Genomic DNA, 13954 nt, shown 5'->3' on the forward strand with positions numbered 1-13954 from the left:
TATCTTTGTTTAATTTCTGTTTAGAGGATCTGTCCAGCTCTGTAAGAGGAGTGTTAAAGTCCCCTGTTATTATGGTGTTATCAGATATCATATTGCTCAGACTGTGTAAGGTCTGTTTCAAGAATCTGGGAGCATTTAAATTGGGTGCATAAATATTTAGAATTGAAACATCTTCTTGTTGTATTTTTCCCTTGACCAATATTAATTGACCATCTATGTCTTTTTTGACTTTAGTTGCTTTAAATCCACATGAATCTGAAAATAAGATCGCAACTCCTCTTTTCTTCTCAATGCCATTTGCCTGAAAAATTGTCTTCCAACCCTTGACTTGGAGCTTTAATTTGTCTTTTGAAGCCAGGTGTGTTTCTTGCAGACAGCAAATGGATGGCTTGTGTTTTTTAATCCAGTCAGCCAATCTATGTCTCTTCAGTGGGGAATTCAAGCCATTAACATTTATTGAGATAATTGATAAGTGTGGTAGTATTCTATTCGTCTTATTTTGTCAGAATGGACTCTCACAAAATAAGTTTTATCTTTTGCATTATTGTGGAGTTTAGATTCTGTCCTTTAATTTCTGAGTTCTTACTTTGCTGCTGATCCATTGTGGTGGTCAGTGTGCAGAACAGGTTGAAGTATTTCCTGTAGAGCTGGTCTTGTTGTGGCGAATTTCCTCAATGTTTGTATATCCGTAAATGATTTGATTGCTCCGTCAATTTTTAAGCTTAGCTTAGCAGGGTACAGAATTCTGGGCTGGAAATTGTTCTGTTTAAGGAGATTAAAGGTAGATGACCATTGTCTTCTTGCTTTGAAAGTTTCATTAGAGAAGTCTGCGGTCACTCTGATGGATTTGCCCCTGTAGGTCAACTGGCGCTTACTCCTGGCAGCTTGCAGAATCTTTTCTTTTGTCTTGACTTTGGACAGGTTCATCACAATGTGTCTTGGAGAAGCTCGGTTAGAGTTGAGGCGACCTGGGGTCCGATATCCCTCTGAAAGCAGTGTGTCAGAATCTTTGGTGATATTTGGGAAATTTTCTTTTATAATATTCTCTAATATGGCTTCCATTCCTCTGGGGCATTCTTCTTCCCCTTCTGGGATTTCTATAACTCGTATGTTGGAACGCTTCATAAAGTCCCATAATTCTGACAGTGAACATTCTGCTTTCTCTCTCTTCTTTTCTGCCTCTTTTACTGTCTGAGTTATCTCAAGAACTTTGTCTTCTACCTCTGAAATTCTTTCTTCTGCATGGTCTAACCTGTTGCTGATACTTTCCATTGCATCTTTAAGTTCCCTAATTGACTATTTTAGTTCCTTCAGCTCTGCTATATCCTTTTTATATTCTTCATATCGTTCATCTCTTATTTGATTCTTTTTGGATTTCCTTTTGGTTATTTTGCACTTTATTAGCAGTTTCCTTCATTGTTTCCATCATTTCTTTCATTTTTTTCATCATGTGTATTCTAAATTCCCTTTCTGTCATTCCTAACATTTCTTTACAGTTGGCGTCCTCTGCAGTAGCTACCTCATGGTCCCTTGGCGGGGTTGTTCTGGACTGGTTCTTCATGTTGCCCGGAGTTTTCTGCTGATTCTTCCTCATGAGTGATTTCTTTTATCTGTTTCCTTGCCCTAATTTTCCTTTCACGTCCTCTTGCTCTTTAAGTTCTCGTGCCTGTGGACTATGGGTTCGATGAGTCCTTTTGGTACAGGACCAGAAGGGTGAGAAGGTTGAAGAGCAAGAAAGGGATGAAGGAAAGGAGGACTTAGTGAAAAGAAAAAAAAATAGAGAAAGGAGAGGGGATGGGTAAAAGGAATATATATATTTTTTATTATTAAATCATAGCTGTGTACACTGATATGATCATGGGGCATCATTCATTAGCTTTACAGGGTAAGAGGAATATTGACAAAAAGAAGAGAGGCACAGAAACAGGGAGACAGAGCAATATATGTGTACAGTAAGGTACTTTGGCACAACCTTAAAAAAAAAAACACCTTCTGGGGGTGCCCAGTTGGGTGGTTCCCTTGAGGTCAGCAGCTCTTTGCTAACCTGTTCAGACACAGTACCCCACCTCCACCAAGTATAGAGGAAAGACAAAAATGCTGTAAATCAAACCAAAACAAGCAAACAGAAAACTTTATGGGATAAAATTGGGTGAAAAACCAAATAATAGCCGTAGAAATGGTGGCAAAAATGAAGTTCTATTTATTAAAAAAGGCAGCAATGGGAAATTATAATTAAACTAGAAAAATTGAGAAAGAAAAAAGATCTGTACGGAAAAGGTTGAAATTAAAAAAACAAAACAACATCAATAATATCAAAATAAACAAAAAAACAACCCAACCAAAAAAAAAAAAAAAAAGAGAAAAAAGCAAAACACAACCAAAAACAAAGCAGTATGTATATGTTGTTGAATATTGTCTGGGCAACACTTGGTCTTCTGGGGTATGAGATGTTAATCACAGTTCTGATATGACTGGAGGCTGCTGATTTCTCAAACCCCAGCAGGTAGACACCCTAAATCTCTCTTCAGCCCACTTAAAAGGCACTTTGAACTTGTAAAGTTGCTGAGGAGAAGCCTTCCCAGGAAAGTGCTTGTCTCTGGAATCACTGCTGAAGTGGCTATCCACTTACCCAGTGTGCCAAAACCGGTCTCACACTGCCCCTGAGGGTTAGGTCTACAAGGCGGCTCAGACCCCACCCTTAGGCTACTCGGTGCTGGGTTACCAGCTCCCACCCGATTCTAGCTCTGCGACCCTGAGGGCGGAGCTTGCCGGGGCAGATCGCTCACAATGGCTCCCTGTGACCCACAGCCAAACACTATTAGCTCCGTCTGGCTCAGCGGCTCAGACTGGGGCCCTAGACAACGGCCAAAGTTCTCTGCATTCCCGCTCAGGCTCTCCCCAAGGCAGCTCAACTGAGTGCCAAGTCCAAAGACACCAAAACGGTTCACAGGTAAGGCCTTTCTGGTTTGCAGTCTCACTGCTACTGAACTTACAGTTGCGGGCGGGTTTAGACCCATTGAACACACGTGACCACTTGCCGGTTTTCCGCTGTTTTAGTCCTCCTCTTGGGGTCCAGAAGTCTCTCGCTGACTCTCTCTATCCTCACAGGGGTGATGATAGGCAGATCCCACCAGCCAGAGATGCCTGGAGTCCTATCTTCCCAGACTCACGGTGCCCAGGTGCAAGGAAGCTGTTACTCGGCTGCCATCTTGCTCTCCTCCTCCTGCTTTTTGGTTTTTATGTTTAAAAATCTTTAGGGTGGAGTACTGTGGCTCATGTCTGTAATCCTAGCACTCTGGGTGGCCAAGGCGGGTGGATTGCTTGATCTCAGAAGTTTGAGACCCTTCTGAGCAAAAGCAAGACCCTATCTACTAAAAATAGAAAAGAAACTAGCCAAATATAGGCCTGTAGTCCCAGCTACTCAGGAGGCTGAGATGAGAGAATTGCTCAAGCCCAAGAGTTTGAGGTTGCTGTGAGCTGTGATGCTGCAGCACTCAGATTCGCGAGGGTGGCATCTTAGCTTTACTTGTTAATCATGCAACCTTGTCACTAGCTTGTTGAGCTTCATCTAAGAATGTTCTAACCTATCTCATAAAAGATCCCAGTTTCTCAATTTGCCTTCTGGATGTCTTTAAAAGTCCAAATCATTCTATCAAAGGGGTCAGCAGTCCTTTGTGACATCTGAAAACTGATTTTTCTCTGCATTCTTTTTTTTTTTTTTGCAGTTTTTGGCCAGGGCTGGGTTTGAACCCACCACCTCCAGCATATGGGGCCTGCGCCCTACTCCTTTAAGCCACAGGCGCCTCCCTCTCTGCATTCTTAAGAAAGTAACACTATAAAACAAAGTCACAAAGATCTAGACTTACCTTTAACAAATTAACTCCTTGGTGTGTGCCACACTTTTTGGGGGCAAGACATGATTGTAAGAGGGACTCTACCTAACAAATGCAATCAGTGTAACCTGGTTTCTTATACCTTCAATGAATCCCCAACAATAAAAAACAAACAAACAAATTAACTCAATTAAATGATTGTCATATTTCTTTTTTTTTTTTTTTGAGACAGAGTCTCACTTTGTCACCCTCAGTAGAGTGCTGTGGCATCACAGCTCACCGCAACCTCCAGCTCTTGGGCTTAGGTGATTCTCTTGCCTCAGCCTCCCGAGTAGGTGGGACTACAGGCACCTGCCACAATGCCTGGCTATTTTTTTTTTTTGTTGCAGTTTGGCTGGGGCCGGGTTTGAACCACCACTCTCAGTATATGGGGCCAGCGCCCTACTCACTGAGTCACAGGCACCACCCAATTCTTTTTTTTTTTTTTTTGAGGTGAAGTCTCACTGCGTTGCTTAGGCTGGTCTGGAATTCCTGTGCTGAAGCAATCCTCCTGCCTCAGCCCCTCAAGTAGCTGGAATTATAAGTACAAGCCACTATGCTGGTTCAGGCTTCATTAATTTATTGACAAATATCTTTACCTAACAACAAAAGATAATAAATAAATATGAAATCCACCAAGAACCAGATTTAGCTAATATTTAATATCAAATGACAATAACAATGAAATCAATAAATAAATCAAGAAGTAATAAAAATGATATAACTATTAATGCTTTTAAAGAGTCCTGACATTTTAGAAATAGGTACTGAAATACTTAAGGTTGAAATGGTATAGTAGATGTGCTTTAAATACTAGGAAGGGAGAGAAGTGGGCAAGGTTATAGGCAAAACGAGACTAGCTATGAGCTAATAATTGGTGAATTAGGGCAAGGGGTCCACTGAGATTCATTACAGCATTTCCTCTATTTTTTTATTTGAAATGATCTATAATAAAAAGTTTTTTTTAAAAGAAGCAACAATCAAGGAAAATAAAACAATTATATTATCTTTAAGAACACTTAATACTATATGATAGTCCACAGTCACAACAATCATATAACCCTCCTATTTTTGTAGAAAGGAAAGTTGTGAAAAAATAAAAACAAGATCAAAAAAATTTTTTGAGACAGAGTCTCACTCTGTCACCCTGGCTAAAGTGATGTGGCATCATAGCTCATAGCAACCTTAAACTCTTGGGCTCAAGAAATCCTCGTGTCCCAGCCCCCCAGGTAGCTGGGACTACAGGCACCTGCCACAATGCCCGGCTAATTTTTCTATTTTTAGTACAGACAGAGTCTCGTTTTGCTCAAGCTGGTCTTAGAACTCCTGAGCCCAGGCAATCCACCCTCCTAGAGTGCTAGGATTATAGGCGTGAGCCACTGCACCCAGCCTCAAATTTTTTAAAAAGCAAACATTGTACATATAGTTATAAGCCCAACCAACAACAACAAAAAAAAAAAAAAAACAAAGAAGCAATAAAAGCATTTACAACCTCCTTTTGCACAGGGCCCCATGGAGACATTCTTGCTGTAGTTCCTGCTGACAGCCCTCCAGCTGGGCAACTCCACTCATATTTCTGCCTATAGGTGCAGAAGTTAGCTGGTCTGTGTACATGAGTGGTTTTGTTCTGGGAGTAGCTGCTTCAGGATTTGTATGTCAGCAAATATTTCTCTGTGTGTAAGCAAGTTTATATGTATATATGTTTGCTCATGCATACATGTCGTTGTGTGCAAGAGCGTGTCTGTGTATGTGGGCAATTTTTATCTTTGTGTTTGGCTATACTTGCATATTGCTAAAGTGTGTGTGTGTGAGTTGGAGATATTATACATCTGTTCATGGGTGAGAGTGTGTGTGTGAATGGGTGTGTGTGTACATGTGCCAGATACAATATTTGTGCTGGTGAATGCATCTAATCTATGTGAGAGGATTTGAATGGGTCTCTTTGAGTTAGATTGTATCTGTATGTGAGCAGTTTTTTACTTGCCTATTTTTTTCTCAGTGCAAATATCTCTGTAGGTATCTGAGGGGGATTCTGTTAATATATACATACTTCTGTATGTGTGTACGTACATGAGGAAGGGTTCATGTGTGTGTGAGCATGCTGGCATATATATAAGTGACTTTGAATTTGAGTGTTAATGTATTTAACAATGTTTACATGTGATGATATTAATATGTCACTTCCTCTATATCTGGGTTGTGAGAGTTTGTCTGAATATATGAGAGGGTTTGAAATAATCAGTTATTTAAGGTCAGTGGGTATGTAATCAGTACATGTCTGTGTGTGAGTGGAAAGTGTATGTGAGTGCTTTTGCTTGTATATACCTGGCAATGTTTGAGAGTTTGTCTGTGTGTGCCTGTTAGGAGAGTTTATAAATATGGTTTTGTGGGCCATTGGGTATGTGTGTGAGTGTATGTCTCAGTGTGTCTTTGTATATTAGCAATTCTCAGCCTTCTCATACCTAACATCTTCTTTTATGTAACAGATATTTTGTAACACTCCTCTACTATCTGGAAATGAAGTTCTTAAATAATAATCTCTGCACATGTAATTTCAAAGGAAAATCCATATAGTATTTTAAACAATCTTCATATTGTATTATACAAATGAGAAATAAAAGGAAAGTGATTTATAAGAAAATAATTTGTATTTCTATATGTAAATGCTTGAGTATGACACTCCCCAAGAGATTCAAGGAAGTAATTAGAGGTTCCTGACAGTCTACAATGAGTTAAATATAGATTTAGGGGAGGGGGAAATGTCAGAGGCAGAAAGTGCAGCCAAATGACAGGCAAAGACCTCTGGGTGAGACTTTATGAAATACTGAACTACCCCAAGGAAAACACTGCAAATACAGTCTCCTCTTGACTTACATGATAGCTGTACTCCTGGATAATTTGTGGTATGTTAAAACCAAAAGGGAAAAAGTGGTATTTAAGGCTGTGGGCAGTAGGTGGCTCAAGCCTATAATCCTAGCCCTCAGGGAAGCCGAGGCAGGAAGATCGCTTGAAGTTGAGAGTTCGGCAAGAGAGCGAGACCCTATCTCTTCCCAAAAAAATAAAGAAAGAAAGAATGAAATGAAATTAACCAGGCGTGGTGTCGCCTTTAGTCCCAGCTACTCCAGGGGCTAAGTCAGGAGCATTGCTTGTGCCCAGAAATTCGAGGTTGCAGTGAACTGACTGGGCCACTGCACTCCAGCCTAGACAACAAAGTGAAACTTTATTTCTTAAAAAAAAAAAAAAAGTGTTTATCTGTGTAATAAAGACAGATTCTAGGTTTGGTTAGTTACATGTCCAAGTCCTAGGCGATGCGGGACCTATGTGAGCTGGGTGAGACGGCCCTGTACGTGGCTGAATGGCCTGCCTCCTTTCCCTGGATCCATAAATGTTAGGACACCCTACACTCCTTATTGTAGCAACCAAAAATACTCCTACAGATTTCAAAGATGTCCCCTAGGGAGCAGTAACACCTTTGTCCAGGACGGAGCTGGTATTTAGGTAGAGTACCCCATGTACCTGTGTGATTGTGGCAGACAACAAGATGTACCTTCGCCTCCGTGTGTGTTCCCTACATGCGAGCTGGTTGCTGGACGTGGGTCTCCATGTCAGTAGGCTGTGTGTGTGTAGGCTGTGTGTGCCCTACAGGGCACGAGCAGCTGTGCGTGTTGTATGTGTGCGCACACATCCTCAGCTGCAGCTGGGACGCTGCGCTACCCCCCACACACTCCATCCCCACTCCCTGCCAATGAGGAGAACCTTGCCTCACTTGCTTGTAGAATTTCTCTAGCTTTCCTAATGACACCAGGATTTTCTTTGCTGCTATTTGTTCCTTTGTTTGTTTTTTTAGTTTTTCACTGAGACTCTGGGCTACATGTTATTCACCTTCTCTGTCTTAGTGTGTCTCTCTGTGTCTGCCTCTCTATCTCTATCTTTGTTTCTGCTCCATCTCTGTTTCTCCCCAGCTTCTGTCTCTCATGCTCCTCCCGACCCTCTCTCTCTCTCTCTCTCTCTCTCTCTCTCTCTCTCTCTATCTTTCTCTCTTTCTTCCCTGGCATCATCCCTCTTACTCACCCCTCTCCTTTTTATCTATCCCCATTTCTGTCCCTTCTCTGTCTGTTGTGCTGTTTTTCTGTGTGTAGATTTTTTTTTCTCACTCATTTTATCTTTTCTTCCCCTTTCTGCTCTCTCTCCCTCTCTGTGTGTAAGGCTGTTTCCCCTTTCTCTGTTTCTCTGTCTTTCTCTCCATCTCCCTCCTATGTCTTTGTCTGTCTCTCATACACATACCTCTCTCCTCCTCTGTCACTGTGTATGTGTCTCTCTCTTAAATTCAGTCTATGTCTCTATCCTTTCCCCCCTTACCCTGCTTCCTGTCCAGGAAAAGGTGTGTATGAGTGTGTGTGTGTGTACCCTCATGGGCTGGTCCACAGTTCTGAGGATGCTGTCAGGCCTTAAGAGGCTGAAAGAGGGTCCACCATCCCCACTTGTTCTCAGCCTCTGCCCTACCACTCTCTTGCGGCTTACTGCCAGTCTCTAGAACTTCAGGGTGCGATTAAAAGCCTAGCAGTGGCAGGCCAGGTTGAATTGGGCTGGGAAACAGTACAGAGGGGAGGAAGAAAGGAAGCAGGAAGATGTCTGCACAAGTCCTACCTACTGGGGCCCAAGCCAAACCACTACTCCAGCTCCAGCCCCAACAATGATTCTAAGTTTCTCCAGCTTCTGCTCCAGTTGCTTTGCTGCCTTCCCTCTGGTACCTGCCCTGTTACATTATCACATCCCCACACTCCTAGAGCTCTCTGTTTCCCACGCAACCCCGCCCCCAAGCTTTGCCACACAGCTCTCACAGCCAGATGCACTCCTCAGATCCCTCTTTCAGAAAATCCTGCCTGGATGTCTCCAAGGAGCCCTCTCTAATCGCCTCCCCCAGCCCCCAGCTCATTTAGTACCTCAATCAATTAATTCAACTGAGTGCCTACCATCCACGTGCTACATGATGTTTTTCCAGAGGAGCACAAGTCCATAATCCCTGCTCTTATGGAGCTTTTGTTCTATTAGGATGAGGAAGGCAATAAACCAGATTTTAAAAGTAAATAATATTGTACTTTAGAAAAGAGAAATTCCAGGAAGAAAAATAAAAGAGAGAAAGGAGCATAAGAATGCTATTACCTCTCATCTAGATTGCTGTAGGAGATTCCTGAGTCATCTCCTAACTGCCACCTGTGATCCTTATGACCCATTCTCACAGCAGTGAATGGAATCATATTCAATGCTAAATCATACCACATCTGGCCTCTGCTCAAAATCCTCCCATGACTCCCATCTCATTCAGAAGAACAGTCCAAGTCCTCACCACGGCCTCCGTAATCTGACCTTGCCACCTTACCTCCCACCATATTTCCTTCACTTACTCTGTTCTACCCACTGTGGCCTCCTTGGTCTTCCTTGAATGTGCCATGCATAGTCCCACCTCAAGGCCTTGGCTCTGGCTGTTCCCCTGCATGGACTTCTCTTCCACCAGATATCTACATGATTCACTCTGTCACCTCCTTCAGGTCTTTGCTCAGATGACACTTCCTTCATAAAGCTTTCCCTGTCCACCTCATCCAAAACTGCAACACTTCCCCACCCCTAGCATTTTCTCCTTCTTTCATTAAAGTTTATTATTAGGAACTTGTCATCCAATGGACTATACTTTCCCTAGTCAGCTCCACAAAAGCCAGGATCTTTATTTGTATGGCTCACAGCTGTATCCCCAGTTCCTAGAACAGTGCCTGTACACAATAAATACTCAATAGATATTATTTCAGTGTATGAATGAATATGCACAGACATACCTACATCTTTATATTTATACATACTCTTGCTTCACCTAAAATAAAAGCCAAAACCTTCATCGTGACCCACAGCCCTGGACACTTCTGCAACCCCTTCTTCCACTATCTTCCCTCACTCAGACTGTTCTGGCCACACTAGTTTTCCCAATGTTTCTTGAGCATGCTAAGCACGTTCCTGATCATAAATAAATGAATCTATTTAATGAGTGGCTACAAGCATTTTAAGAAAACACAAAAGAGAATAGAAATGAATGGGGTACATTACACATAGATCAGTACTGTTTTTTTAAACTTTTGTTGAGCTGTGTGTGCATGCGCATGTATATATACTGGTGTTGTGGTGTAAAATGTACTTTTTACTATGGGTAGTGGTCACAAACGTCTGAATACAACCTTAAAGCTTTGGAAAGGGGTAGAAGAGCTGCAGCAACATCCCTGCCCCACAGACCCACCAACAGAAGAAACAAGTAACCAAGGACGTCCAGAGAGATGAAGCATCCTCACCCAGCAAGAAGGGAGTAGGTGTAGCAGTGGTCCAGGGACAGGGCCTGACACCAGTCGGGGAGTAAGTGGGGAGGGCTCATAGACACACTAACCCTGCCCTTTCTGTTTCTTCCTCACCTTTCCTCTCCATCCATTTCTCGCTGTCTCTCCTGTCTGTTGGTCTCTTTCTCTCCTCTCTCTCTCTTCTTACTCTTTCTCATCTTCTCCATTTCTGTATCAATTTCTATTCATTTATATCCTTGTTGATTTTTTCTATCTCTTTATTCTGTTTCTCTCCTACTCTGTCTTTGTGTGTGCTCTCTCGCTCTTTTCTTTCTCTCTCTCCTGCCCTCATCTCTCTGTCTCTCTGTGTCTGTGTCTCCCCCATTGTCCCATTTGCAGGTACAGCACAGCAGGACAACTGATGGAGCCCGCCAGGGCCCATCGAGTACCGGACTGGCTGACCCTATAGGGTTGGCAGTAGCCCCTACCCCTCAGTATGGCCAACACCACTGGAGAGCCTGAGGAGGTGAGCGGTTCACTGTCCCCACCGTCAGCATCGGCTTATGTGAAGCTGGTGCTGCTGGGACTGATCATGTGTGTGAGCCTGGCGGGCAATGCAATCTTGTCCCTGCTGGTGCTCAAGGAGCGTGCCCTGCACAAGGCTCCTTACTACTTTCTGTTGGACTTGTGCCTGGCTGATGGCATACGTTCTGCCGTCTGCTTCCCTTTTGTGCTGGCTTCTGTGCGTCACGGCTCCTCGTGGACCTTCAGTGCACTCAGCTGCAAGATTGTGGCCTTTATGGCTGTGCTTTTTTGCTTCCATGCGGCCTTCATGCTGTTCTGCATCAGTGTCACCCGCTACATGGCCATTGCCCACCACCGCTTCTATGCCAAGCGCATGACCCTCTGGACATGTGCAGCTGTCATCTGTATGGCCTGGACCCTGTCTGTGGCCATGGCCTTCCCACCTGTCTTCGATGTGGGCACCTACAAGTTTATCCAGGAGGAGGACCAATGCATCTTTGAGCATCGCTACTTCAAAGCCAATGACACACTGGGCTTCATGCTTATGTTGGCTGTGCTCATGGCAGCCACACATGCTGTCTATGGCAAGCTGCTCCTCTTCGAGTATCGTCACCGCAAGATGAAGCCAGTGCAGATGGTACCAGCCATCAGCCAGAACTGGACATTCCATGGCCCTGGGGCCACAGGCCAGGCTGCTGCCAACTGGATCGCTGGCTTTGGCCGTGGGCCCATGCCACCAACTCTACTGGGTATCCGGCAGAATGGGCATGCAGCCAGCCGGCGGCTGCTGGGCATGGACGAGGTCAAGGGTGAAAAGCAGCTGGGCCGTATGTTCTACGCGATCACACTGCTCTTCCTGCTCCTCTGGTCACCCTACATTGTGGCCTGCTACTGGCGAGTGTTTGTGAAAGCCTGCACCGTGCCCCACCGCTACTTGGCCACTGCTGTTTGGATGAGCTTCGCCCAGGCTGCTGTCAACCCGATTGTCTGCTTCCTGCTCAACAAGGACCTCAAGAAGTGCCTGAGGACTCATGCCCCATGCTGCAGCACAGGAGGTGCCCCTGCTCCCAGAGAACCCTACTGTGTCATGTGAAGCAGGCTGGTAGGCAGACAAGCAGGGAGAAAGTTAAGGCCACCATAATGGGGCTAATAACAAGGGAGGGGTGAGACCCCATATAAGCCTTCCTTTCTGAGCCTCAACTTCAGACTCTCAAACCATCCATAATGTAGGCACCCTTGCCACCACCTTCCCAGGGTGGGGGATTGGGCAGGGGACTGGGAAAGAGGCATTTATAGTTTTGTAGGGCCTGCCTCTGCTGCCTCCTTCTACACTTCTACAATCTCATATTCCTTCTCTCTCTCTCTTTCTCTCCCTTGCTCTTGTTCTCTCTCTCAGAAATGACAATTCAGAAAAAGAAAACAAAACTGGGAATGCAGGTTTTCCTACTAATCACTGAGGAGACAGGCTTTCTTGCTTTAATGTCTCTCCTTCTGACATCATTCAGAAGAGGGAAATTTGTCCTGTAAAATACACATCCAGAGTTCTTATTGCCCCTTCTGCTCCCAGGCACCTTCCCTTTCCAAGTCCTTTAGCAATGCCTGGAAGTTTAGGGAGAAATTTATCCAAGGCTGCTGATAAGAGGGACCAAAGTGGGTGCTGGGTCCCCAGAGAGCAAGATGTTTAATTGCTATGTTGTGTGCAATGTTGTTTTAGGCCACCCCTGGTCGCAAATGCAATTTCCCTTCTCTTTTCCCCCTCCCACCATGTTCAGACCTTCCATGTGGTTCTCGTGCATGTATTAGAGAAGCCAAGAGGGTAGAGAGATGGGCCCTCAGGATGGGCCCAGCTAGGCGAAGAGCAGGATGTGAGTTGAACTCAAGCTAAAGAGTCCCAAACTTGGCCTCATTTTCTTGGGCTGCCTTCTGGATCCATGGCCCTCCATTCTTCTTCCTGAGGATGGAAATCCATTTCAGCCCTACTAGGGGTGATTTGGGTGCCATACAGGCAGGAGTAGTCCCCAAGGAAGTGTAGGATGTTACCAGACTCCCCAGAGTAGCCGGACCACAAAGCCTCAAGTCAGAACTGAAAACCCTAGAATTGTCACTGTACTGGGTTCACACTACTCTTCTGAAGATAAAAATTCTTTCAGGGCCTTGATAAATACTAGTGGTACAAACTCCAAGGCACTGTGGTCTTGAGTCCATTCCTATCTGACCTCTTTTTGTCCCCCTCAAGCCTCAGGGGCCCAATGGCCCTCCTTGGTAGCCATTGGCCTTCTAGGACCTCAGCCCCAAACATTCTTCCTCTCAACAGCCCTCTACCCCTTTCTCCTTCCGTTCTTACCTATAACCAAGTGGAACAGACTGCAGCCAGATTCTCCAGTTGGGAAGTCCCAAGCTTTCCTCTCTGCGACAGAGTCCACTCTGGGCTTACTTCAAGGCTAGTGCTGTGGATTGGTGAGCCAAGTTGGCACTCCTTTGCCTGGTCCTACCCAGGCTCCCTGTCCCCCTCTCATTTCCTGGGGGTGGGGGAATCTGTTTTTATCCTCTCCCACTTTCCCCTGATAGAAGCCCACGTCCCAAGCTCCCTCCCTACTCTAAGACAGACCCAGAACTGGAGAAGCCTGACCCAAAAAGAAGGGGGAGGGCATTCTAGGCAGGAGAGACATTAATGAGCCTGGCTATGGAGTGGCCTTGGAAAGTCAGGCCGGAGTGGCTGAGAGGCCAAGGGGGTGGACCTGTTCTCAGTGATAGTGATGGGGGTGCCTTTCTGAGGGGGTAGGGTGGGAAGACCAAGAGGGTGGGGGGTAGATAGGGTACATTCAGAAGGGTTTTCCTCTGTTTCTTTTTTCTAACTGCCTGGATTCACCGTTGGATTTTGTAAATGGAAAAACTAAAATGAACAAGGCTATATTGGATGTTTTCTCTTTCTGACTGTGTGTGTGTGTGTGTATATGTATATGTATACACACACACACATGCTCTTTCTGACTACATGTGTGGAGGTATGACTGAGACAGTGTATGTCTGTGTAACTTTGTGTGGGGAGGCACCACTGAGGAAAACTTGCCTGGTGCATATGTGAGCAAATGCCAGTGTGTGGAGACATACGGCATACACAAACACACACACACCCCCCTAGTTTAGAGAAGACAAATGAGAACATGTGCCTGCAGCAGGAAGTATAGCAGTGGTCAGGAGATGGAACTTGGAAATGGTAGGTATATATGTAGCAAGAGG

The 13954-nt window shown here is 44.6% G+C and overlaps 1 protein-coding gene across 2 annotated transcripts in view; it reads left to right on the forward strand.

Annotated features, from left to right (window-relative positions):
* The window catches only part of GPR173 (G protein-coupled receptor 173), a 29483-nt gene extending 15851 nt beyond the window's left edge, over window positions 1-13632 (forward strand). The window contains exon 2 of one of the 2 annotated variants that reach the window (XM_053580189.1): window positions 8079-13632. In XM_053580189.1, the coding sequence (XP_053436164.1) occupies window positions 10686-11807 (1122 nt within the window). In that variant the 5' untranslated portion in view covers window positions 8079-10685 and the 3' untranslated portion in view covers window positions 11808-13632. The remainder of the gene's footprint in view (window positions 1-8078) is intronic. The other variant, XM_053580190.1, reaches the window with a different exon arrangement.
* Window positions 13633-13954: the final 322 nt, after the last annotated feature.

Source organism: Nycticebus coucang, chromosome X, assembly GCF_027406575.1.
Source record: "Nycticebus coucang isolate mNycCou1 chromosome X, mNycCou1.pri, whole genome shotgun sequence".
Lineage (NCBI taxonomy): Eukaryota > Metazoa > Chordata > Mammalia > Primates > Lorisidae > Nycticebus > Nycticebus coucang.